Source organism: Seriola dumerili, unplaced genomic scaffold (assembly GCF_002260705.1).
Source record: "Seriola dumerili isolate Sdu_G_001 unplaced genomic scaffold, Sdu_1.0 BDQW01000066.1, whole genome shotgun sequence".
In the NCBI taxonomy this organism is placed as follows: domain Eukaryota; kingdom Metazoa; phylum Chordata; class Actinopteri; order Carangiformes; family Carangidae; genus Seriola; species Seriola dumerili.
This window is the reverse complement of record NW_019174321.1, coordinates 4,506,815-4,530,828: the sequence shown is the minus strand read 5'-3', so window position 1 is coordinate 4,530,828 and position 24,014 is coordinate 4,506,815. Positions and strand designations below refer to the sequence as shown.

Below are 24,014 nucleotides of genomic sequence, written 5' to 3'. Positions count from 1 at the left end.
GTGCATGCGATGTGTACCAGTGTGTCGTTTGTATGCACCTGTCATGATCCTCTGCTGTGTGGGCCAGCCTTTACACCTTCCTGACCACCCAACCCCCACCACCCCCACCGCCGTCAAGCCTGAGCAGATCTTGGCTGCAGCAGAGTGACAACACAGAGATCATATCCTCAATAATTTAACTGTTGGGTTTTGAGAGAGCAGTGTGTCTAAAATATGATCAACTGAAATAACCAGTCCTACTGGGTCACAGATCTAAGAAAACCAGGCCACAGTACTAATATATCACAAAATGTACTGGGGCATAACACGCAGCTGCTGCTCTGAAGTTCTGGGGCCTTTTTAAAAAATATTTCATGTCAGGTTGACTTTTTTTTTTAACCGAGGTGAATGGTTTTGTTTTGTAGCATCAACATCACCCTCCTGATTTATTGATCTGCAGCATTTATTCCTGGGGTTAAACACGGGACTCCTGATGATTTCTCTGTTTTCCGACCATGAAGTTCTGCTATATATCGTTTAGAGTATCATGATTTACAGTATCGTGATCCAGTTCCTTTTTCCACGGAGCACGAGAAGTGGTGCCTGAGAATGTGACTTTATAAAAAGTTTATTTGAAAGTTTGAAATCAAAACACCAGAGTCTCATGAGCAAACTGTATATCACATAAAACAAAAAAGCGTGATTTAAAATATCACAAAACCGACCAGACGTTGGGGTAAAGCTGGAGATGTCATCTCAGCTCACGACCGCAGAACTTCACCATTCAACAGATGAACAAAACACATTTTTGACTTACCATGCAACACCAAGGCATTACTGTGCTCCACATTGTTATGATACATTGGACAGTGAAAGTATATGGTCTGCTATTTTAAAATCATTTACATAATCACTTTAATTGTAAAAAAAAAAACACATTCGGCTGGTTTTGCTCAGCTGTGGTTGAAACTCTGTTGTGTTTACAGTTTAACCAGCTCCACACAATACTGAGTTCACCTCACCATTCAGACAAGTTCTTATCTTAAACCTGTTGCATCTAGTTCATACTGTATCTCAGTCTACAGTAGGCCTTACTTTGCAATGAGATATCTGTAAATTGGTTGCAGAACTCTGTGGTTGGGCCCATGTAATGTTTTTCCCTCTTTGCCCCTCAGCTGAAGAGATTGAGAGTGACAGTTGGGCGGGGTCGAACTGGCATTGTCTTTCTCTGCCATCCTCTGCTGGACGGTCCGCAGCAGGTGCTGCTGTTCCGTTGAATGCAGGTCACACAGTGGTGTTGTTTTGGAAAAGGGCTGCTTTTGGTCCAGGTGGCAGTTGTTGCAGAGAACGTTATGGCTTTGTGTTTCTTCCAAGAGTTACTGCATCAGCTGCCCCTTTTGCCTCCCTAACTGCGACCCCCTACCCCGACCTAATGGCCCTGCTTCTCCTAGAGCTGGAAGTGTATATGAGCATGTGTGTGTTGGCCCGAGCTCTGGCTGTGTTTGCAGGCCCAGGCCAATCAGACTGGCTAGCACAGATGTGACAGGCTTAGAGGAATGCTAGGAATGCGGAGGCGCTGGAGCGGCTGTTCCATCCTTGGCCCGGGCAGAAGGGGAGGGCTACCTCAGTATCGGCAGACAGTTCAGCTCCGCTCTGCTGGCCTACGCCGGGCGGACTGGTTGAGAGTACGGCAAGTGCTGCAAGCCTGCTGGAGATGGCCTGCATACTTTTATGGTAATTGCACTAACCAGGGCCTTTTGAGGCCAAATGCTAAAAAGTGTGTGAAAAAGCAGACTTGTTTCTCCTGTCATTATGTGTCAGGATACCCTGAAAGCTGTTAAGCTGTAGACTTCCTAGACACACAGTCTATTGTGTGTTCTGTGTGTGTTTAAGAAAGCACATCTTGACCACTTTTTGTTGGTGAAAATTTCTGTCAGCAACTTTAGACGAGTTTAGGTCATTATTCATAATGACACAGCGGTTCAACCTCTCCCTTTGGCCAATTTTCAGCCACAGAAAACTCGGTAAGCGTGACTTGGCAACAAAAAGAAGTGAGAAAGAATGATGGACTGATTTTTCCCTTGAGACAACATAATAATGCTTTTTGCACTTCTCATACACTAAAGTTGATTTTTGCTTGCGGCTCTTTGCTAAAATGGCAGGCCCTGTTGAAGCACATGCTCAGCATGAATGTAAAGATAGACCATGAAAGCCCAGAATAGAAGCCTTCTCTGCACAACCTGTTTGTGCAGAATGTTGAGAGTGGATGTTTATGTCATGAAAAACATGGTACTGTTTCTAAGCACTCTCTGTAATTAGGCTACAGGACCATGTGAGCAGACAATAAGGAGGGTGAAACAAGATAATGAAAACTGAGGGTGAAACAGGAAATCAACCGACCCGCCATTTTTTTAATAAGAAAATGAAACTTGCGCGTCTCCTATAGGAAACAGAGGTGTTATTGTGGCCTGTACCCATGTCAAAAGTGTTTTGCCCCAGGTCTGAGGAGCTCTGGAAAGTCACACTGCTGTTCTTTGACATGAGACATGTATTCAAGGTATGAGTAGAGCGCCCACCCTCTGTCCAGTTTAGGTATTATCAGTATACGAATGTTATAGTTTCGTCCTGTCTTTGTGTATTCTGCCTTCTGTTTTTTTTTGTTGTTCTTGTCTTGACCTTGTTTTCTGTTTTTGGTTGCAGGTCGCAATGAATGATAGCGAGATACATCAAACTGAGGACAGGCAAAACCCGAACAAGAAAACAGGTAAACAAGTTTCACTGACGTTGATGACTGAATTTGAATAATCGCGCATGGTTTGGCTTAATTACTGATCGTCCAAGTCATAAAAAAGAGATCACAAGCTCATAAAACCTGATCCTTAATTACAAGAAGATTACAAATTGTTCTAAGGAAATGTGTCTGGTTTTATCATTCATATGTTTGATTGTCAACAAATCTCTTTAGAGCCAAAACTAACAATTTGATAGTCTGCTCTCAGTAATTTCCTAAAACAGCTGGACTTATTGGTTGGGAACTATTTTAATCAGTGGATTATACACAGAGAGTAGGAGAGGGGACTTGAGCAGAGGAGTAAGATGCAGAGTATCAGGCTACACAGACAATACTTGAAATAGTATCAAGTCATTTTAGTTTTGGTATTTTCTTGAATCTGGAATAAGAAAAATTTTGAATATCACCAGCTCACCTACTTTTTGTGTTTTTACTGTTAAGGTGTGTGTGCGTCTGTCTTGCCGGAGCGGCGTGCGTGTATCTGAGTGAATGCGTTTTTTATGCTCAAAAACTGTTTCACGCTCCTTTAGTGTCTAGTCACATACAGGTGTTTAGCGCGGAAGAAAAGTTCCGAATACCGCGGTATAAAAGGTAGGTGCCGCCAGCCTGCCTCGGCAACACTGACTGAGCGTCTCTTCCTCTTTTGGTTACGGCTTCTCTCTTCTTCCCTTGTCTTTTCTCTCCCTATCTCCTCTTTCCTCTCCCTCCTCTTGGCTATTCTTCTGTGCAGTTCTAGCCACTTGCAGGTTCTCGCCCGGAGAGAAATCTCGCGAGATCCAGTCAAAGCTAAAGGTAGCGCCTTCACCGCGGCTCGGCGGGCTGTAATGGCTTGGCTTTGCACTAACAGTGAATCTGTGCATATTATCGGTCCTTGCTTTGATGCGAGGCCAGTTCTTGTTAGATAAAATGATGCAAGCTTGCGAGGAAATCCATTGTTAAACGATTTAGTAGTTGATTCTCTGGAAAAAAATAACCACAGTCCTGCTTCCATATCCTGCATGCAGCGCACACCACTGACCAAAGCTTTTTAACTTCTACTGTAGTCTGAGCGCATTAAGTATGAGCCTGATTTATCCTTCAAATTTAAAGTGTAATTAAAGCTGCTTTAAAGGAATGCGTGTACAAGCTATTATGATAGAGCCCAGTGGATGGTTGTGTAGCTGCATGATGTCCTCTCTGTACCTGTCCTCTGTGCCAGCCATTGCTTCTCAGCACCACTTCTACCTCTCGAGCCTCTCTTTCCCTAAAACTCACTTTACTTTAGTTTCCTCTAATGTGTCTCTTTGTGATGTCTTGGTAAAACTGAACATGAATAGAGATTCATCTTTGATTGTTGCCATCGTATTACTCCATTTGACTTGTCTTGTACTTCTTTCCGATCCCTCCGTCTCTTCATTCTTTTTTATTACTTTTTCCATATTCACATATAAACACAAGTGCAAACTTAAAGACATTGTGGCATTCTTAGATGCTAACTTCAACCGAATTTAACCCCTTCATGCAGACTAATGCCCTCGTGGACATCCACTCCACAGCTGCATATATTTTAAAATGAAACTGTCACACAGATAAATTAATCATCTTTTCAATGTGTCACATGTCGCTAAGGAATGGATGCACTATCAAGCCTGCTATATTCCTCACATCACATTCACAGTCAAGCAATCCGTGACACACACAGTGACAAGAGTCGCTTGTTGATCCAGTCATACAAGTTTATGCATGCTTGAATAAAAACTAGAGGACTAATCATAGTGAGCCATGACTTTCCTCTCTTCGCTGTGTCAAGAGAAAGGCTGCTACATTATCCCCCTCCTGCTCTCTTTACATTACATTGTGGCGCTCCACAGTGTTCGCAGATCTAATGTTACATACATTTTCCTCAGTTGTCATTTTTGGGCTCATCAAAATCTTAAACTTAAGTTGAGCAGCACTCTTTTATTGTTGTGGAAAGGAACCTCTAAAAACTGAACCAAGTGTGTAGCCATTATGTTCTAAATCAGGTTTTAGTTCTTCACGTTTCAGGCTTCAAGTAATGTACGAAGGTGACTTTTATCCTCCTCTGCTTGAAGGGTATAATCATGATTTAATTATTATTCTCATCATTACTTTTTTGCACAATTCTCTCTGCTTGGATCAAGCCTCACTTGTCCTCTGCCTCTTTTTGAGCTGCTCATGATTCCCTTGTTGATTGCTCAACACCCACTCAGATCGCTGCAGGCTGCCATTCTTAACCTCTTCCCCGACAGGACACGCCTATCTTTTTCTTTTACTACATGGCAGCTGGAATTTTCCACTTCCATGCAAGATAGTGAGCAAAAAGGTAATCTCTCCTCACTCTCAGCACCCCCCCCCTACCCCCCCCTCTCTCCCGCCCTCACCCCTCCCCCCTCCATCTCTGTCTTTCTCCTGAACCCTTTCTCCACCCTTATTCTCTCCCCTCCTCCCTTCTCATAACATTGAGGTAATCCTAAATTGCTAACATACTGCTCAGCCATGACTGAAAACATTCCTAACATCTCAGTGAGGGGGCTGACAGGGAAGCACCAGGCGTGCTCAGTCATCATTACAGACCTCTCGGCCCCCTCCGTCGTACCTTTACACACATGTTTTCTCACAACTTTGCACATGCACTGAGCCTGCTGTTAATTCTTAATGTGGCTTTCAAAAGGTCAGAGCAGACATATGCCTCCCTCTAGCACTAAAATCTTTCTCCTCTCTTTCTACCCAGAATGCTCTGCAGTAGTGACAGCTGCAGGGCTGAGAGAGAGGTGTGTGTGTGTGTGTGTGTGTGTGTGTGTGTGTGTGTGTGTGTGTGTGTGTGTGCTTGGGGTTTGACACACCTGTCGAGGCCAGAAAACGCAGGTGAACAACATGTCAGCACAGACCCAGAGCAAAACAAGACAGGCCACATTTCTTTAGGCACACGCATCCCCTGAAGATATTCCTCTGAACTTCGGGTGTAAAATGTGCCAGCTATTAAATACAACCCAAGAACAAACGTCTCTGAGCCGCAGCTATTGCTTTCAGTTTATTAAATTTCAAAAAGACAGCGATCGTGACAGAGAGTCACTTCCTGTACCAGTGAATTTTAACTGGGACAGTGAGTGTTCGTTACTCTTTGAACGACTATCAGTTGAAAATCAAAGCAATCAAAGGTTTGATATTTTGGGAAGCAGGTAAATTTGGTTTCTCGCCAAGAGTTAGATGAGAAGACTGATACGACTCTCATACCTTATATATATGGCTGCAGCCCACATAAACATGCGGAAAACAGCTAGCCTGACTAAATCTGCAAAATCTGCCTACCAGCAACACACAAGCTCAACAATTATCTTTTATATCTTGTTTGTTTAATCTGTATATAAACCGAGGCCCATGCTGGTGAGTGGATTTTACCTTTGGACAGAGCCAGGCAAGATGTTTCCCTCTGTTTCAGGTCTTTATGCTAAGCTAAGCTAACCAGCTTCTGGCTGCAGCCTTATGTTGACCCTACAGATGTGAAAGTTTTGACACACAGTAGCAGATGTATTTCAGCTGTTATAACAACAAACACAAGAGTCGAAGTTCTTTAATTGTTGTTCATGTTCAGAGAAAACTGGAATGGTTATTAACATGTGTGATTTATTAAAACTGAGTGTTATTCTCCTTTGAACTGTTTGTCACTCCTGAGCCGCGTAAATGACTGGCAATGCTGCTGGGAAGTCTAGACAGGTTTGTAGAGCAAAGAATACACATGTATGAAGCAGTCCACTTGCTAACGGAAATTTGCAAAAGGTTTCCCACCAACTTAAAAAAAAAAAAAATCCTGGCAGAAAAAGTGGAATTCCCAATGGGAGGGATGACTTGCCTGCTTTCGGAGGCCACTGGGAGTCTGAGACTGCAAGGTAGACAGCATTACATACAGCGCAATCGTTAACATTCCCCTACCCTCACGTCAGGGCAGCTTTTAGATGTCTGAGGTAATCACCTTGTCAGAAGGCTTCTTCTGGGGCATGCCTTGGCTCTGCCAGCAGAGCCTCAGATGACTAATTGTAAATGGAGAGGGTGTTTAGTGCTCTAGAAAAAAACAGGCCTCTAAAAGGGGTCCTGAGCGTTCATTGCTAAGGGGGCAGGTTTGTGCACGGCCTGCCTCTTTGTTGACGTTCTCGTGACGAATGTATAGAGCCTGCGACTCAACGCCGCTCTGCCACACAAAACTGTTATTTAGGTTGAAATTAAAGACGGCTGCAGTATATTATGCTTAAGGTCTTCACATAAAACTCAAATTAAAATTAAGTTGTAAACTACTTTTGTCTTTCTGGAAAATTACAGACTAAGTTTACTGATATGTCGTTATGTTTGTTTATGTCCTTAAAATCTGCCAAAAATGAAAATTTGATTAAATCGAAATAAAACTGAGCACATTCATTACTGAATAACATCAGAAACGCTAACTGTAAACGGACTGAACATGTTATCATTAGTTCAACAGTTTAGATCTGTTGTTTTGTTTTTAACATCTTTTTATTTATTTATATTTGTCTCTCTGGGTTGCAGCTAAATATTTTCAGCATTGATTATTGTGTCAATGCTTTTTACAATCAATAAATTGTTTCATCCATTTAAGCCAGAAAATTGTGAAAAATGCCGTTGTGAGATCGTAGAGCCCAAGAAAATGTCATCAGATATCTTGTTCTGTCCAACCAAGAGTCCAAATCCCAAAAATATACAATTTACAATGTTAAAAAAAAGAAAAGATAAAGCAGTAAATCCTCTCATTTGAAAAGCCACAACCAGCAAATGTTTGGCATTTCTACTTGAAGTCCACTTAAAGTGTTAAAGCGATCAATCAGCGCCTGGTTTCCTGACTATTTTCTCCTTGAGCCGCATTCAAAGTAACAACAGAAGCTGCAACCGTGGCTGAGTTATCTCAGGTATGCACTTGTCCTTGAATATCAAAATCTGCCTGACGAATGAGAGGATGAGATTCCATCTCGGGTGAATCACGCCAAAAGAATCCGATCTGACGTCAAGGACAGAGAAGCCACCCAAAAAAACCCCGTACTTTTTAAAACAAACACTAATGCTTCTAAAATACACTGTCTGTCTGGGACCTTGGTGGCCATGATTGATGGTTTTTATGGTTGCATTGAAGCTGGAATCAATTTCAAGTTTTTGAGACATGATGGACAATAATTAAAGGGCAAGGAAGTCTTACAAAGCACGGCTTGAGGGAGTTGAATTACGATGGTGAAAAGAACATAATTTCTCAAAACCAAAAAGAGGTTTGTTGAGGACACGGCCAAGTAAAACAGTAAAGGAAGGAGCACAATTCCTGTCAATCAACCGTTACTGCTGTTCAGCAAAATTTCAAATGCTAAATCTAATTACAGAAGCGTGCACTGTCTCAACGACGGGAATGGGAATGTGGGATCAAAATAATGAAACACAAATGCGTTCAATTTCCTACACCTGGATGTCAGTGATTCTACCAAAGGTCTTGCCAACATATCCATCTGGAGTTTTTCAGGACATTGAGGGCTCAACACCTGCAATTTAATGAACCCGCTGCAGGATACAGAATAACTAATCTGAAACCATATGGATGTTTGAAATCTTCGACAGAACAGCATGCCAATGGGATGTTTTTGTTCCTGAGCCCCGATTCACGCTGTGCTAATTATCGCTAATTTAACCGAGCCATCCAGCATCAAACACAACACTTCTCCAGGAAAAAAAAAAAAATAAGAAAACCCAACCAGTCACCTACAGGCAAAACTCTCCCAACGATACCGCCGCACCGCTCGACAAGAAAACACAAAGAGCAGGTTTTTTACCAAGGAAAACGTAGAGAGGAAGAGAAGAAGCCATAAAAGATAGGCGTAAAAAAAACACTGAGGAAATTGACAGGTGTAAATCAAGGGGAGGGGAGCTGAGATGCTCTCAGGACGGTAATAACCAGCACTGAGAGCGCTGGTGAGACTGGAAGAACCTGCCCCTGGGTCACAGCACAACAGGTACAGACTTGTTACAGAAGGAAAACATTCACCTCGTTGTTGAAGATGTGACACGAGCACAAGAAAGAAACGTATTTTTCTCATTTTTCTTTTCGAGGCACTATGGTGGATGTTTGTTTTCTTTCAGCCACAAATCCCTGAGGAATGGGTGGGTTTTTCTCATTTTTGTGCATTCATTATGGAACTGATTTCCATGTAATTGCTGTTCTTTTGTCTCTCTGGCTGATATCCAGTGCACTCACCATACATCTTTCCCTCATCTGACAGGATGATTTTCCTCCTGCCACAGGGAGGGTAGATGGCGAGGGCCTCCTGGAAGCTCTGCTCGATGTCCGGGCTCCACACGCCCTCGGCGTCCCCGTCCATGGTCTTGTCCTCGTTGTCCCCGTCCAGCCCATCTTCTGGGCTACCGTTGGCGCTCCACTCGTTGGACGCAATGGTGGCGGCTCCCCCTGGGCCCGACCCCGAGCCCCAATATCAAAGGATCTGTAGGAGACCTGAGGAAGACAAAACATCGTTACAGAGCAAGAACAATTAACGAATGGCTGTTTCAACTTGACTGTGACAAACTACAGTTTATGATACTTCTACGATTTGTTCAGCAAAACAAATTTCACAAATGAACGATACTTTTATTATTTTTGAAGCCTAAATCCAATCACCAGAAGTAAAAAGTAAAAATGTTATAAACAAACTACACCACCACCACTAAGCTTCTAACATTTCATTTAATTTATCGCTTACCTCTTCTACAAAAGCCTTTCCTCTTAGAAAGTATAAACGAGTAGAAAGAGTACAAACACGAGGCTGTGGCAGTAGATCGGTTGATGTTTAACGTCCCCAACAACCTCTGTAGTCTCACTGTAGCCACTTGTTAGCAACCAGCCTTTTTTAAGACACGCAAAAGCTAAAAATAAAAAAATAAAAAATCCAGAGTGAGGCCTTTACTGACGTATTTTATGTCACAGAATAAAACGTGAAAATGTCTTGAGCTTGTGTTAACCACAGACCTTATTTCAGTCATCTAACCAAAAACCCATTCAAAAAAACCCCATGAACTTCAGGACGGAAGTTAAAAATGTTAACTCATTTCCTCTTTGAATCGATCCAACATATAATTACCAGGCACCGTATTTCTTTATGTCTTATCATCATATTATTTTTGTGATCTTCATGTTAGGCGGCCAGTTGGGAAAGAATGAGGAATTTGGAGAAAAAAAACAAAAAAAAACACCAAAAAAAATGTTTCGGCGTTCGAGCTGGTTGAGCGAGTTTCATGAATCCAGGACCAGTGTTCATCCATGGCTGCGGCTCACAGACATCACTGAGCACTGCGCTAACCTGCAGGCAAAGAGGTCAGCGTGGGGGGTCGGGTTAACGGTATGCAGTGCTCATCGCCAGCAGGATCAATAAAATACAAGAGAACGTGGAGCAGGGATTCGATAAAATTCAGTTCAGTTATGTCTACAACCTGATTATCAGCTTCCGTACAGTGCGAACATAAACCCTGCCAAGGTTGTCTCCTGGTTTTCCTTTAGATACCTACATAAACTGAATTAGTTGCGTAGCTGCAAAGACGGAGCACAACTGTGTGAGTTCATGTAAAGCATAATGAATGTGCAGCTTAAAAAAGGAATGTCATTCCTCTATAGGTCACAGTTTTGGCTTCCTTTGACATTTTCTTTATTGCAGTCATTAAATTTGTATGAATAAACAATGTTAACCGTAATTATTACTATAATTTCCTCAATTTTATTTCTCTGAAATGGCCAAATGAATTCAAGATATTCCATAAAACGAAGTTTAAAGACCTCACTAATCAGCACTGGCCTCAAAGAATTCTTGTGGTCTGGGAACTGTGTCTCAATGTGGTTGGCTTATGGCTGACTGCAGGCAGAGATCTTAAGTATTTTTCAAGATGCCTTTTCAGCGTTGTATTGTTTCTGAGATGGAAGTCTATGAGGTAACCATGATCCTCTAAGGATGCTTGTGTTTGTACTTTAGCATTTCTGCAGATGCTGACAAAAATCAAAGTTTAACGGATAAACACAGAGAGCGCCAAAGTGAGTGTTCCTGTGGGAAAAACTACAGTGATCAAATTATATGAACATTTAATGTTTATATGATGAAATTAAATAAAGGTATTATAGATTATCGCTTTTGTGTAGTTTTGTTTTGACCTCTCTCAGGAGGTTTGTGTCACTTGTGTGATGCTTCATAGTGTAATTACACCAGAACTGTGTGGCCATGATGTTATTTTACATTATATGGATACATTTGTGATAGGACAGAAAATCTACAATATAAAATACAAAATGTAAATAAAATAAAATATGGAAATTAATAATATCCCAGAAATCTCCCTTCTCCTCTGTTAAAGTCTCAGTATTTAGAAAGCTGCTGCAGTTACACCAAGTCCTCCATCATCCAATCATCAGTCAATCATCAGCCAATCATCCAAGAACTGGTGACAAAGCAGAAATGGAGGATCAGTGATGTTTCCTTTCTCTCCCCATCGGAGACGAGCGGATCAGTTTCCTGCTCCTGCAGTTATACTCTACCACACGTGACATACAACATGATGTTTATGGACGTGCCGGAACCAAAACCAGAGTTTGACAGGTATCCACGAGTCAAGCTGCTAATTTTAGCTGAGGGGGTAATGGTTATGGCGGATCCTGTGGAAGAGGGTCACAATGTGAAAACTCAACACTGAAACTGAGCACTCATCAACAGCTCAAATGATCCGTCTCAGTCCTCGCAGATCACACAGCTGGATCCCCACCAAAGACAGCGAACTACGTATGACCAGAGTCTGGGTTCGTTCAATCGTATTCTGTCCTGCCAAAAGGCCTGATACTTTCTACAAAATATGCATCCAAAGGACAATGACAAAAACCACACAGAAATGTGTTGTTTGGTTCCAGCTTCTAAAATGTGAGGATATTGTGATTTTCTTTGTCTGGTATAGCAGTAAAGTGACTGTACTGTTAGACAAAGAAGCAGAAAGAAGACAGGATTAATCATCGATTAATCCGCCAATTATTACTCGATTAATTTTTCTGTCTATAAAATGTCAGAACATTATGAAAAACGCTTGTTAGAATTAACAACGGCTCAAGATGACGTCTTCAAGCGTCTTCACAGCCCAAAGATATTCAGTTTACCGTCACACATGACAAAGAAAAGCTACAATCTTCACATCTGATAAAATGGAAACGGCAAATATTTACAAGTCACTGTTGCTTGAGAAATGACTAAAACGATTATCTGCACGCAATATGTCGATCAGGGAAAACTGATCGACACTTTACTTAAAGATTATTCAAGAATAAATAATTAGCAAAAATGAAAATGATCATTAGTTGCAGCCCTAAATGGAATTTAATCTATTTCTTTTTTAAAAATGCAAAAGAAAACAGACGCCACATGTTACACATTACTGTACAGCTATCTCAACATTTATGGCAGCTCGTTTCACTGTCTTGCTGTCAGGAGTCTGTGCAATGCTGCAAATTAAAATCTCACACAGTGACATCAACACTGGTGTAACCTTTACATTTCTGTCTCAGCCTCGAGTATAGCAGATGCTGCCTGTGTGGTCTGGTGTGGAAATGTCTTTCAGGCAGCCCAAAGTATTTCATTAATGAATGCACAGGTGCTGTGGGGGCAACAGCTTCAGTAAAGCCGGGGCAATAATCAAAGACTGGTGGCACAGTGAGGCGGGGAGCGAGGGCCAGCCACTCTTATTGTTTATCTCCAATTATAGCAGAGAAAACACTGCAAACCTCCTTCGCACTGCGAGCTGTGAAGAGCAGCAAACGCTGCTCGGTGGAACACGCGGATATGACAATCTGGACGGAGCCCCGAGTGCTCACAAGAGTGCGTTCAAGTGAGGTGCTACGAAAGAGAAGCTCTTCACTGAGAGAGGGGCCTGAATTCCAGACATGTCCTTATTAAGAAAGGGCTGCGAGTGCTCACTGTTTCTCCTCCTGCCTCCCTTGTGTCAACCCAACGCCCTCCCTCCCTCCTCTGACCCCCCCCCCTCCACCCAGCGCTCAGAACGTCTCTACCCAAATAAGGACAGGAGACCAGGGGATGCGTGTATGGGAGGAGTGGGTGGTGGGTGGGTTGGTTGGTTGGTTGGTTGGTTGGAGAGCAGAGGGGGAAAGGGGGTGTGTATGGGTGGTGGTGGTGGTGGTGGTGGTGATGGTGGGGGAAGGGGAAGGGGGGGGGTTTGTTGTCCAATTTAGGCGTCCACTTTGAGGTCTGGAAAACAGTGGGATTGTTCCAGCTGGAATGCAACATCAGCAGTGAACACGCTCCCGCTTCGTGACGCTCAGAGCTCAGACTAGAGGCAGGGCATTGTCACTGGAGCCACTTTTCAATACATCCTCTGGTGGAGTCACAGGATTTAAATCAGGACAATAGTCATGACTTCATGAAAAAAAAAAGAAGTGAGAGCTACGTGAAGTCACAAGGACAGTTTTATGGGCAAATGCAACAGCTAGTTTGACAGTCGTAGAGAGCTCCAATAAATGTTTTCAAGATGAAGACCTTAGGGATTCGGTGTCCAACGTGATTTACTGCCAGTACGACATTTGAAAAGAAAAGCTGGTGTAATTAACATATTGATTATATTAAAACAGCTCTCACAAGCACACTGTAATGTCCCTTTGAGCCTCGTTTGGGTGAGAAACTCCATAATATAGTAATGACTCATACAACAAACTAAACTGTAGATATATGAGGTTCCACTCATGAGCAGATACATAAAAACGGGTAAAACATCCCCATGCCAGCCGTGACAGTTAGTCAATTAATTGCATGCAAAATTCATCTGCAACTGTTCTTGATTATTGATTGATTGTTTAAGTCATTTTTCAAGCTAAAAAAGCCAAATAACCTCCAGTTCCAGGTTCTTGATTGTGAAGATTTGTTGTTTTATGTGATAATAAATTGAATATCTTTAGGTTTTAGGCTGGTGCTCAAACAAAACAGGACATTTGATGACACATCCTGGCCTTTAGGAAATTGTGATAATCATTTTTCAGTGCTTTCTGAGGTTGTATAAACCAAACAAGTACTTGATTAGTCAAAAAATAATATGCTGATGAATGCATAATGATAATAATCATTAGCTGCTGCCATGGTCCCGTGAACAGACCTGTGTGTGGGACTCCATCAGGCGTGTGCCAGATGGCAGGGTTTATTACAGATGTTGACTGAAAGACACGCTGCTCTCACATTTTAACACAAAAATCAAGGACACACCTCCCCTCCCACTTTCTGGGATTCAGGCCACGGGACTCTGAGACCAACATGCTACAGAATTCCAATGTGCTGCAGGAATGTAAATAACGCTGCAAAGCTATGCGCCTCGCACGTTCATTCAAACGGCACCATTCATGCACCAGAATCCCTCTTCCCATTTTCCCAGCCCCTGAACGCAGCGATCACATTGCAGTCTGTTCTCAGCAATCGGCTTATCTCTGCTCCAGCTCCATCTACGAACAGACCAGAGTTTATTGGCACCCGTACTGCGTTTCCCTTTTTCACCCTAGACAGGACTCAGTGCGGTGAAATGTCCCAGTGAATTCCAGTAATTCTACTGAGTCACTCTCAGGCTGCTGCAGGTCACACGGAGGAAAGCAGTCGGTGTAGCCTAAATCAGGGAAGGGATTCCATCACAGACGTTTGTTTAAGTGTGCCACAGAATGTACAAAATCTCTTACAAACACCTACAGGCCGGAAAACAAACAAGAGTCTGTGTGCTCCAGTAATAAATGGACAGCCTGACATTCAGCATTCGGCACAATAACACTTACTCAATCAGAAAAGGCAGAGATGACAATTTTTTTTCAATTTCATCTTCCACTGAACATGAGATCATCTCGGTGCACTCAGATGGACCAGCCAGATGGATTTCTACTTACGCAGTGGAATTCAAAGACTACAGTGAGGCAAGACCTTGAGTCAAAATTACTCTGTCATGTCTCTGATTTTTATGGCCTGATGGCAACATCTCCTCTCCAGTCCACTGGTGGGAAAAAAACATTTGTTGAATCGAGCGGAGTTTAAGACCAAACAGGATGGATCACAGAAATATATTGAAACAGAGACTAAACAGCCCACCATGAGAGCCATGCGAGCCCATTGAGCTAGGACAGTAGTACTGGTACCAAGAACAACAGTTAGGCACATTGTGTGTACAGTAGGTGACTTATAAGTTTAAAGTTTTTCTTAGTTTCTTGCTTCTGCTATTTATTTTACACACACGCACATTATTTATTTGAATCTGAAGACCTTTAAGTTAAGTGTTTCAGCTGCGGTTTCTCAAAGCGACTGAGCTTCAACAGAAACTGGCCCCTCCTCGTGAGCAACACAACAGTCAGAGAAACATTTATTTTATTGGTGTCAAGCCGGCCTGAGCTTTATGCATAAAGACACAACCGTTTTGATGTTACTCGTTAAACATGCTGTAAATACCAGACAACAACACAACAAACAGATATGTGTTCTTTTCTCAGACCAGTTCACACAGAACGTTTGGTGCAGAAATTGTATTGTTCTTATTTTTGCACTCTGGGACCAGAATCATCGAATGGCGACGGCCAAATAGGCGGCCGTCTTTATGCACCTGGAACGATGGGAGTCAGGAGAGATGCATAAACCAAAAAGCTGATCCAAACATTAAGTACGTTCATGATATATTTTCTCCAGGTGCTTTCAAATACAGCCCACCGTCATCCAGCAACTTGTCCTCATTCTACACCTCTTCAAAACAACAGAGCAACAAGAGTTTTTTTTTTTTGGGGGGGTCACTTGGGGACAGTGCAACAAGCTGTGAACACCGCACTGACATATTATCACCTTCTCCAGTTGAGGTGACATGTTAGCAAACAGCGGCTTTACACATCCAGACAGACACGGAGCGCTATTAGTTTTCATTGGGAGTCACGTTTTTGGCAAACCGATGAACGTAAGAGCGTTATTCCGCTCTCCTTTAAGCTCTGGTTTGGTCTCTACCAACTCCTGAGGGAAAACATCCGGCTCTTTAGCTGCCAAAAAGCTCCACTATGTTCACAAGCTAGTTGTTCATTTAGCCTGTCTTCTGTTTGGTGTTGGGCAGAAGGTGGTGTGCAGTGGGTTTATAAGAGCTTTTTTTTTGCTGAGAACAGTGCTGATGAGAGCGTCCTGACTGAACCAAAACAGTGAAGATTGCGGGCTGTCAAACAAAAAAACGATGATCTGAAAATAGCTCGAACAGCTGAGGGGGAACTACAGAGTCAGGTGATTATCCTCTGCGAGTTCATCTCCCTTTAACATCATACATTGTATATGAAAAAATACTGATTATAGCAGCTTTAAGATAAAGATAGGTATGATTAAAACAACATTTCTGATATTGATTTTACTTTAGAGGTCAAAACTCCAACAACGCTTGCCGTAAACAGAAGAACTTTATTATTAGACCGGCGCGTTTCGGCTTGTGGCCTTCATCGGGGGTCACCCACAAGCCGAAACACGCCGCTCTAATAATAAAGTTCATCTGTATACTGCGAGTGCTGCTGGAGTTTTGACCTCTTCAGACTATTTTTCTTTCTCCATGCACCTTGGAAGTAAGTGAAGTTGTGCCAGAAACTCCGCTTCGCTTCTATGTTGATTTTATTTCAGACATTTCTCTGTATTATTTCTTGTTATTGAGGTAAATGTTACATTTTGGTCAAACCACACACAAGCCCTTCGTGTAAATCAGCTTCCCTCTTCTATCCACAACTCTGTACAACCCCATCATGACTCAATTCTATTGACTCATGTCCCAAAGCAGATTGTTAACAGATTTCCATCAAATCCGTCTCCCCCACTGTTGATCCATCAAGCCTGTTGTGTTTGCATGTCTCATCAACGCCCACTGTCAGAATGTATACACCTCCATCTGTTTGCTAACCAATACACTACAACATTTATCCCCATCTTTAAAATTGCAGCCTTTTTTTTTTTTTTTTTTAAGGTTGCTGCTAGAGTTGGGACACTTGTTGGCAAAGAACTGAGTCCTGCTGGGAGCTCAAAGCCCCCCCACCCCACCCCCACCCCCACCCCCACCCCACCCCCCGCTCAGCTGAGAGTTAAACACACCTCCACCGGACTTAACGTTTATACACAGTAACAAATCTGCAGCCTAAAACTCCTCCACATTAAAACCACAAGTCTTGTTAAGATTGAAGGGTGCTCACAGATGTAGAGGGAGCGCTCGCTGTCACATTGAGACCCCCTCAACACACACACACACACACACACACACACACACACACACACACACACTAACACTTGAGGAAACAACAGGACTTGGCGGCAGAAGGAGCAGCTGCTCTCTAAGGTCAGATTACAGATAAAGAAAACATTTTAGGTTCCAGGCCAGGAAAGCTGCTCTCTGACAAGAATGGGAAACGCTGCCTTATTCCTCCTGACACACTGAAACACACACACATGCATTTACAGCAAACGCACATGTGTAACAGTGTTACTGCTCCTTTATTTAAGGGATAAATTGAAGGTGATGAGCTGGCTGGTGACACTGCTGCCTTCCTCAGACTCATGAAAGGCATGAGCCCCATTTCAAAAAAAAAAAAATCAGAGTCACCACCCTCCCTTCTCCCTCCTGTGTCTGTGTTTGGCCCTAATAAATTCTCTCCAGCTCCTCCAATAACTTCCTCCTACTTCCTATCTGGCACGGCGCTCAGGAAACAATCAGAGCTGAGAGTGAGAGGAGGGCTGGACAGCCAACAGCTCACACGGCAAGAGGCAGAAAGAGAGGCAGAGGGAAAAGCTGAGACAAACACACACACACACACACGCACACACACATGAACACGCATGCCACATGCACCCCTTGTCAAGTCAAACATTTGCAGTTTGATACCAGCTGCCCAAGAAAAATAATAACGCTCAGAGCCAGCGTCCTGCACGCAAGAATGAACAGCCACATTGTCTGTGTGAAAACGATCTGAGCTGGAACAGTTTGACATACATTTTTTGAAAAAACATTTACACCATAAAAACCGCCACAACTGACTCCTATTTGTTGTTGTCTTGTAAACAAATCACACAGTGTGGAAACAGGCTCGCTCACTCTGAGGTAAGAAGAGGTTACTAGTTTCCTAAATGAGTCACTGTGAGACTCAGGCGGATAAATAAGTATCACACGTCGAGCCGGAGCTAGAACATAAGGCCTGATTCATTCATTCATTGTTCTATTTTAACACTGGATGCTGCTGGCTATGTGGTCTACCTTCAATTGTCACACTTTCAGAGAATTAAGCCTTAATCCAGCCGAAGAGGGAAAGACTGACACAAAGCGGGGCGACTGCGCCAGAGTACATTTTTTTTTTTTTTTTTTTTTTTTTTTTTTAACGGCCTGAATCAGCATTTTAATCGGAAATTTTCCAGGGAACGTAGCAGTGAAGCCATTCTAGCCTGAATTGGTCATTTTGTGGTGAGGGGAGCGGTTTGAAGCCATAATCTGTGAAACCTTTAAGACATGCATAACTTTGCAGCAGAACGCACCAGCCAATAACTCATCTAACCGTAGAAATTGTGGAACAAGGCATTAAAAGCAGCCATGGCTTTGATCGGGGTCATATAGAGACGGTTCTCACAAGGACAGACTATGATTAGACATGAAAAATACTAAATGTATGTACATATACTCATAAAGGACTGATCATGCCTCAGAATCACTCAGACACCTGTGTTGTTTTGTATTACCGACATCCACAACGAATAGCTCTGTGCTGAAGAAGGAGATCACCCCCCCCCCCAACCCAAAACACTCTGAGCACAGGGATTAAAGGGGTTTCACATGAGTGCCCTTGGGTCACTGGAGCTCCAATGCGACACACAGGCCACACACACCCGTCTCTGAAAACCCCAGACGGGACCCAGTGCAAAAGCGAGCCTCCTGTTATCTACAGTGGAGGCTGAAGGTGCCACGGACACTGGCGCACACACACTGTGGCCGCACAGAAGTTTCTTTAGAGTACATTTATGTGGAACATCACTCGTAACAGTTGGTCGCCAGAGAAAGAACAACTAAGACGTTTAGCAACTTGGGGACAACTGACACAAAGACTACACTGTTCTAGGCCACTCCCCGGCTCCTCCCCTGAGTGGTCCGAACAGGAGGCCAGAAAGCTTATCTGTGAAAACCTCATGGTTTGGAGGATATGTAAACATGTGCAGTGCATTACCGTGAATACAATGTTGATAAATTGTGTTACTGGGGACTTTAAGAATGAAGTAACCGGTGTGTTACTTCCACTCGGTGAGAGAGCATGCAGCTTTTGAAATGTTGCCTTTTTCTTCACTGGTTGTGTCACCGTAATAAATAGCTGAAAGCACACTACACTCTTCATCAACACAAGTGCACTCTTTAAGCCATCCACTGCTAGTGAGGGTCGAACTGCATATTGTATTCCAGATTGTCATTAATGCCCCACTGCTGAGAGCTGTGGGCTTTTCTCTGAGGCCTTCTGTGTGCTCACCATGCAGACATAAGTGGTATTTGTTCAGATCTGGGTTGACAGAGGGGTAAGTGTCCACCATTTGGACGAGCACTTCTGGGGATGGTGCTAAAAACCAACCGAGCTCTGCACAAATGGGCAAAAGCTCATTAGCCATTCTTCTGTGGGTTTAACACAAACGGGTGAAGCTGCTGGTGACAAACGGTCAACAGACTCCGCATCCAAAGTAAACACTCTGCGGCGCAAGGAGAGGATGCACCTCCGCTCTGGAATCAGCACAACACCACACGTTATCGGAAATACCTACAGTTTCTCTACACTTTCTGATCAAACGTATGTTTCAAAACATCAGAGGATTACAGATTTTTTTTTTCTTTTACCCTCATGAAGCAAGCACATGCTCATTAAGTCTTCCCTCTGATAAACCTGAAAGAACACAGCTGGGGACTAAAAAGAGAGAAAACAGCCACTTTAAGGGGATATACCCAGAGTAATCTAATTGACCTCCATGACATGGGTGAAGTTGTAAAACTTTCCCCTTGCACGAGTTCAGAGCGTTCACGTTAAATCCACAACGGCTGAGAAACATAAAGTACGTTCAAGGAAAAAAAAAAAGAAAAAAAAAAAAGACCACATTGTACATTGGGAGGCCTGATGCATTCATGCTGCATAAAAACAATGAAGAGGGAATCTGTCGGAGCAGCAGAATACTTAATCCTTTCCAGATTTACCCATCAGCATTGAAATCTATTATTAGGCATCTTGGCGTGGTTGGTCTCATTTACCAAGGACACATTGTTTGGTTGTACTGGTTGATCGTTTCTTTACAGAACATCATTTCCACATGTTAATATAAAGTAAGAAGCGCTCACACTGTAGATTTTTACCTCTCAACCATCAGCTATTAAGACTAACTGCCATAAGATATGTGATCATCCACTTTATCAGAGCTGCATGAAAAGGCTTCGAAGAGCTCACCAAAAGCCTGTCGTATTTAAATTTACAGCCGCGTGGATTAAAGACAGAGCAGTAAAAACTCTTCCCCTGCTGAAGCGCTTTGTTTCCTGACAATCTTGGAGAAAATATTTTCAAAATATGTAAAATACATGTGGAGGAAAGAATGTTGCTGCGGGAAAAACAGAGAGTGACTAACAGAGAGCAGAGTTAACAGGTTATTCTGCTCACTGTCACTAACCTGACCGACTGCATTCTGCAGTTTAGTCAAACCTGTTGACGGGCAGTGATTTAACTCGACAGCTCATACGACTGTACACATTAGGGATGAAGGAGGTGATAACATGTCGTCCTTCAATTCTCTAATCAGCTAAAAGATTCAGCCTCTGTCCAGAAAAATAAAATCGATAAATTACAACAAGGTTCATCGGAGCCTGAACTGACAACACAGACCGAGAGCAGGTGTAGACCTGAGGTGGCACTCACACTGTTACACTATTAGCTCTCATACATATCCATGCATCTCAAATCCTCACCTATGAATTATGTACTTAGTGGGACTTTGCAGAGTATCATCACATGCCCTGTTTGTTGGCACACAGAAAGAAAGAAAGAAAGAAAGAAAGAAAGAAAGAAAGAAAGAAAGAAAGAAAGAAAGAAAGAACATTTCTATCTTTTAAGATAGATACAGTAAATAGCCAATCAAATCATGAATATTATTTTAAATTTGAATGATGACAAGTTATTATTTAGTAGTGAAATGCCAAGTTAGAAAAAATGTGGTCATTATTTATCATGATGTCACTGTTCCCTTGTGCCGTGGTTTCCAGAAAGTTCTTTTTATATAGATATTGTTTTTCTGGCAGCCTTGAGTCTGTCACGTATTTCATATGAGATCAGAACCTCATCCACATTGACCAAAGTAGGAAGGTTTCAAATACTCTCTTGTTTCCATTTTGGGGTTTTTTTTTTTTTTTTTTGATCAGCTAATAAACAAATAAACGACAACAGAGGGGCTGGTATTTCTAAATCAAACCTAAGGGGCTAACAGCTGTGATCAAACAGACATATTTTTTTTTAGTGAGCACAAGTGCAGTTCACACACAGGTCGGTCAAATCCTGTGAAGCCTGCACTCTGGCTTTATTTTATGTTTCTCAACTATTTGCAATGTGCTGGTAGCTTTTTTCACTATATATTGTCGTACATGTCTGTATAAATAAAGTCTGTTTTAAAGTTTGCTTTGGAAAAAACTTATAAATCTAAAACTACGATGCAAATACAGTTAAAATTAGGATATTTTTTGTATGGGTCAAAAGTTTGACCCCAAAAAAGAAAACAAAATAATGGTAGTTGACCATTTACTCATTTTAATCTCATGGTTGCCAGACACAAAACTACAGAGAAAGTGCCTGTTACCATCAGTCTCCGTGTGAACAGATTACTTCACACGTTTTTTTTTTGTTTTTTTTTCTTGGGAATTTTACTTTCTTGTTTTTAAATAAGCAATCTGCTTTTTGTTTGGATGCCTGCTGGTGGGCGAACAGGAGATCTATGCTGACAAATCAAGAACTCGTCTTACCTTTGGGATGCCGAGATCCAAACCAGACTGAAGTTGTGTATTCCTCCAAATCGTTCCTGTTTGTGTCTCTCGGAGCCTGTAGGTATATAACTGTCGGATTCCTCTGGAGGAACAAGGCTGGAAGTGTTGGATCCGGCTACGAACTGAGCGAGACAGAAAACAAACATATTGGCCCACTTCTCTGCTGTCAGAAGAGAAGCTTTTTTTTTCTTTTTTTTTTTTGTAATTGTGTGTGTCAATGAGCGGGCTACCGGTGGAAATATGATTGTATAGAGCCTGTCAAAGATATCCCTGCACACTGGGAAAGTCAAACACAATAGACTATCAATCTGCAAATGTTTTCTTCCCTCCCAACGCAGGGAGCTCCACGGAAAAATGTAAAAAATGACAATGATCTGAAAACTTCACCGAGACAAGCGGCGTGAAAAAACTGCCCAGAAAAAGGCACTAAACAGAAAGAGGGAACATTTGTGCAGAACTTACCTTTTTATTTTGGCAGTCACCTTCTTCTGTTCAATGAAAGCAGCCGGTCAATTAAGTAACTTTGTTAAAATTTGGCGCCTTGTTGTTTTCCCTAATATTTCTCAGAGGTTTGACAGTATAAGTGGAATGTTAAGTATGACTTTGGTATGAAATCAACGCACTACACTGGAAAACGAAGGGGGAGGAAAAAAAAAAAAGACTTTCAAGGAGGAGCCACTGGTGCGCGTCAATCAACAGGCTTGGGGGGCAGTGACTTCACTGGAGGCTCCGCCCCCTCTAAACCAGTCTGTGGTAATACACATACACCAATATATCCCTATTATATTTAAGAGGGGACAAAATAGGATACAGCTAATACTTAGAGCAGTGTTAAAATGATACTTCTTTTATTTTACTCCCAGAGTTTCACTCAAGTTTTCATGTGGTTAAAAAAAGTATTTCAAGAGCACCATTCTCTTCTCTTCATTTTTTGAAATTGCATAGCAGAAATACTTAAATACAGAATTTAGATATTTTTAAAAAAAGAAATACAGTGTCTTGTTATCACTTCAAAGAAACCAGTTCAATAAGATGGCATGGGCCAAATAATCCATATGAAATAAATGGGATGCAAGTCTAACATTAACATCCATATCTAAGCTACCCCCCCCCCCCCACCTCAATCCTCTACCTAGGGACTTGCCCTAACTCTAAACAAAACATCAAACAGACATTCAATCAGCGATTACCATATATATATATATATATATATATATATACACACACAAACACAAGATAACATCTTGATGTAAGATAGCTTCTTTCTCTCTAACTGCAGCAATTTTTTTTTCTTTGCAGAAATATGACAAAGCAATGTAGGAAATATCTGTCTATGCACTGGGCTCAGATGATCTTCGGTCCTTGGTATATTTACTCCTCATTGGCTGGTACAATGCCTGACAAGCTATCAAGGGCAGTACTCCATTTGGAATAATGCAATATGTGCGTAATTTTAGATTGCATGAGATGATGCCAGCAGTGTTTATGCAGCCAAACTATGTTCAAATCCACAGAACTTTATTTTAAATTCTAATGGAGACCCAAAATTTAGAAACATACCAAACAGTTAACCTAATTTCATTCCCAGGGGTAATTTATTGAAACAAAAAAAAAAGCTCCACTATTGAAAATGTGTACGTGTCTGTAAAGTAAACTTATACCCTGAACACATCTCCATTCAGCAACAGCTCCTTCTGTTGGTCAACAACATAGTTGCAACATTTTATGTCTTTATCCACCACTAAGAGACAAAAGCAGAGCTACTGTATGTACAGCTAATGTGTGAAAATGAGCAACACAACATGTAATCTTGGCAGTTGTTTAGCTGGAAGTCGTGTTAACAGAAAAAAGACAATGGGGGAAGAAGAGCTCACCTTACAGCATCTGTCCAGAAGAGCTGCCAGCTTCAGGCTTCATTTAATCTGCGAGTTTGGACAACTGCCTGAGCAGGTTCAGGCAGAATACACACCTCTCACTTACTCCGAAGGCCCTCGGCTCAAACAGGTTTTTCATCCTGAGCGAAGCTTCTCTCGACATGTGAGGTAACTGCTGAAGAAAAGCGTGGGTGTCTCTCAAAACGTGCAACTGGTAGGAACCTTTCTGATTATCTGCCATCTGCCTGTTCATAGCAGATGATAATGTCAAAAACATATTACCAAACCCACAG

General features: G+C 42.2%; 1 protein-coding gene across 5 annotated transcripts in view; it reads right to left on the bottom strand.

Annotated features, from left to right (window-relative positions):
• The window catches only part of tead3 (TEA domain transcription factor 3), a 34,298-nt gene extending 10,546 nt beyond the window's left edge, over positions 1 to 23,752 (bottom strand). For 4 of the 5 annotated variants that reach the window (XM_022742135.1, XM_022742139.1, XM_022742138.1 and 1 more), the window contains exons 1-3: positions 22,310 to 22,416; positions 21,827 to 21,969; positions 9,012 to 9,266 (exon numbers count right to left, since the gene is read on the bottom strand). In XM_022742135.1, coding sequence (XP_022597856.1) covers positions 9,012 to 9,135 — 124 coding nt within the window. In that variant the 5' untranslated portion in view covers positions 9,136 to 9,266; positions 21,827 to 21,969; positions 22,310 to 22,416. Of the gene's footprint in view, positions 1 to 9,011; positions 9,267 to 21,826; positions 21,970 to 22,309; positions 22,417 to 23,721 lie in introns of those variants that run through there. The other variant, XM_022742137.1, reaches the window with a different exon arrangement.
• Between the last annotated feature and the right edge of the window lie 262 nt (positions 23,753 to 24,014).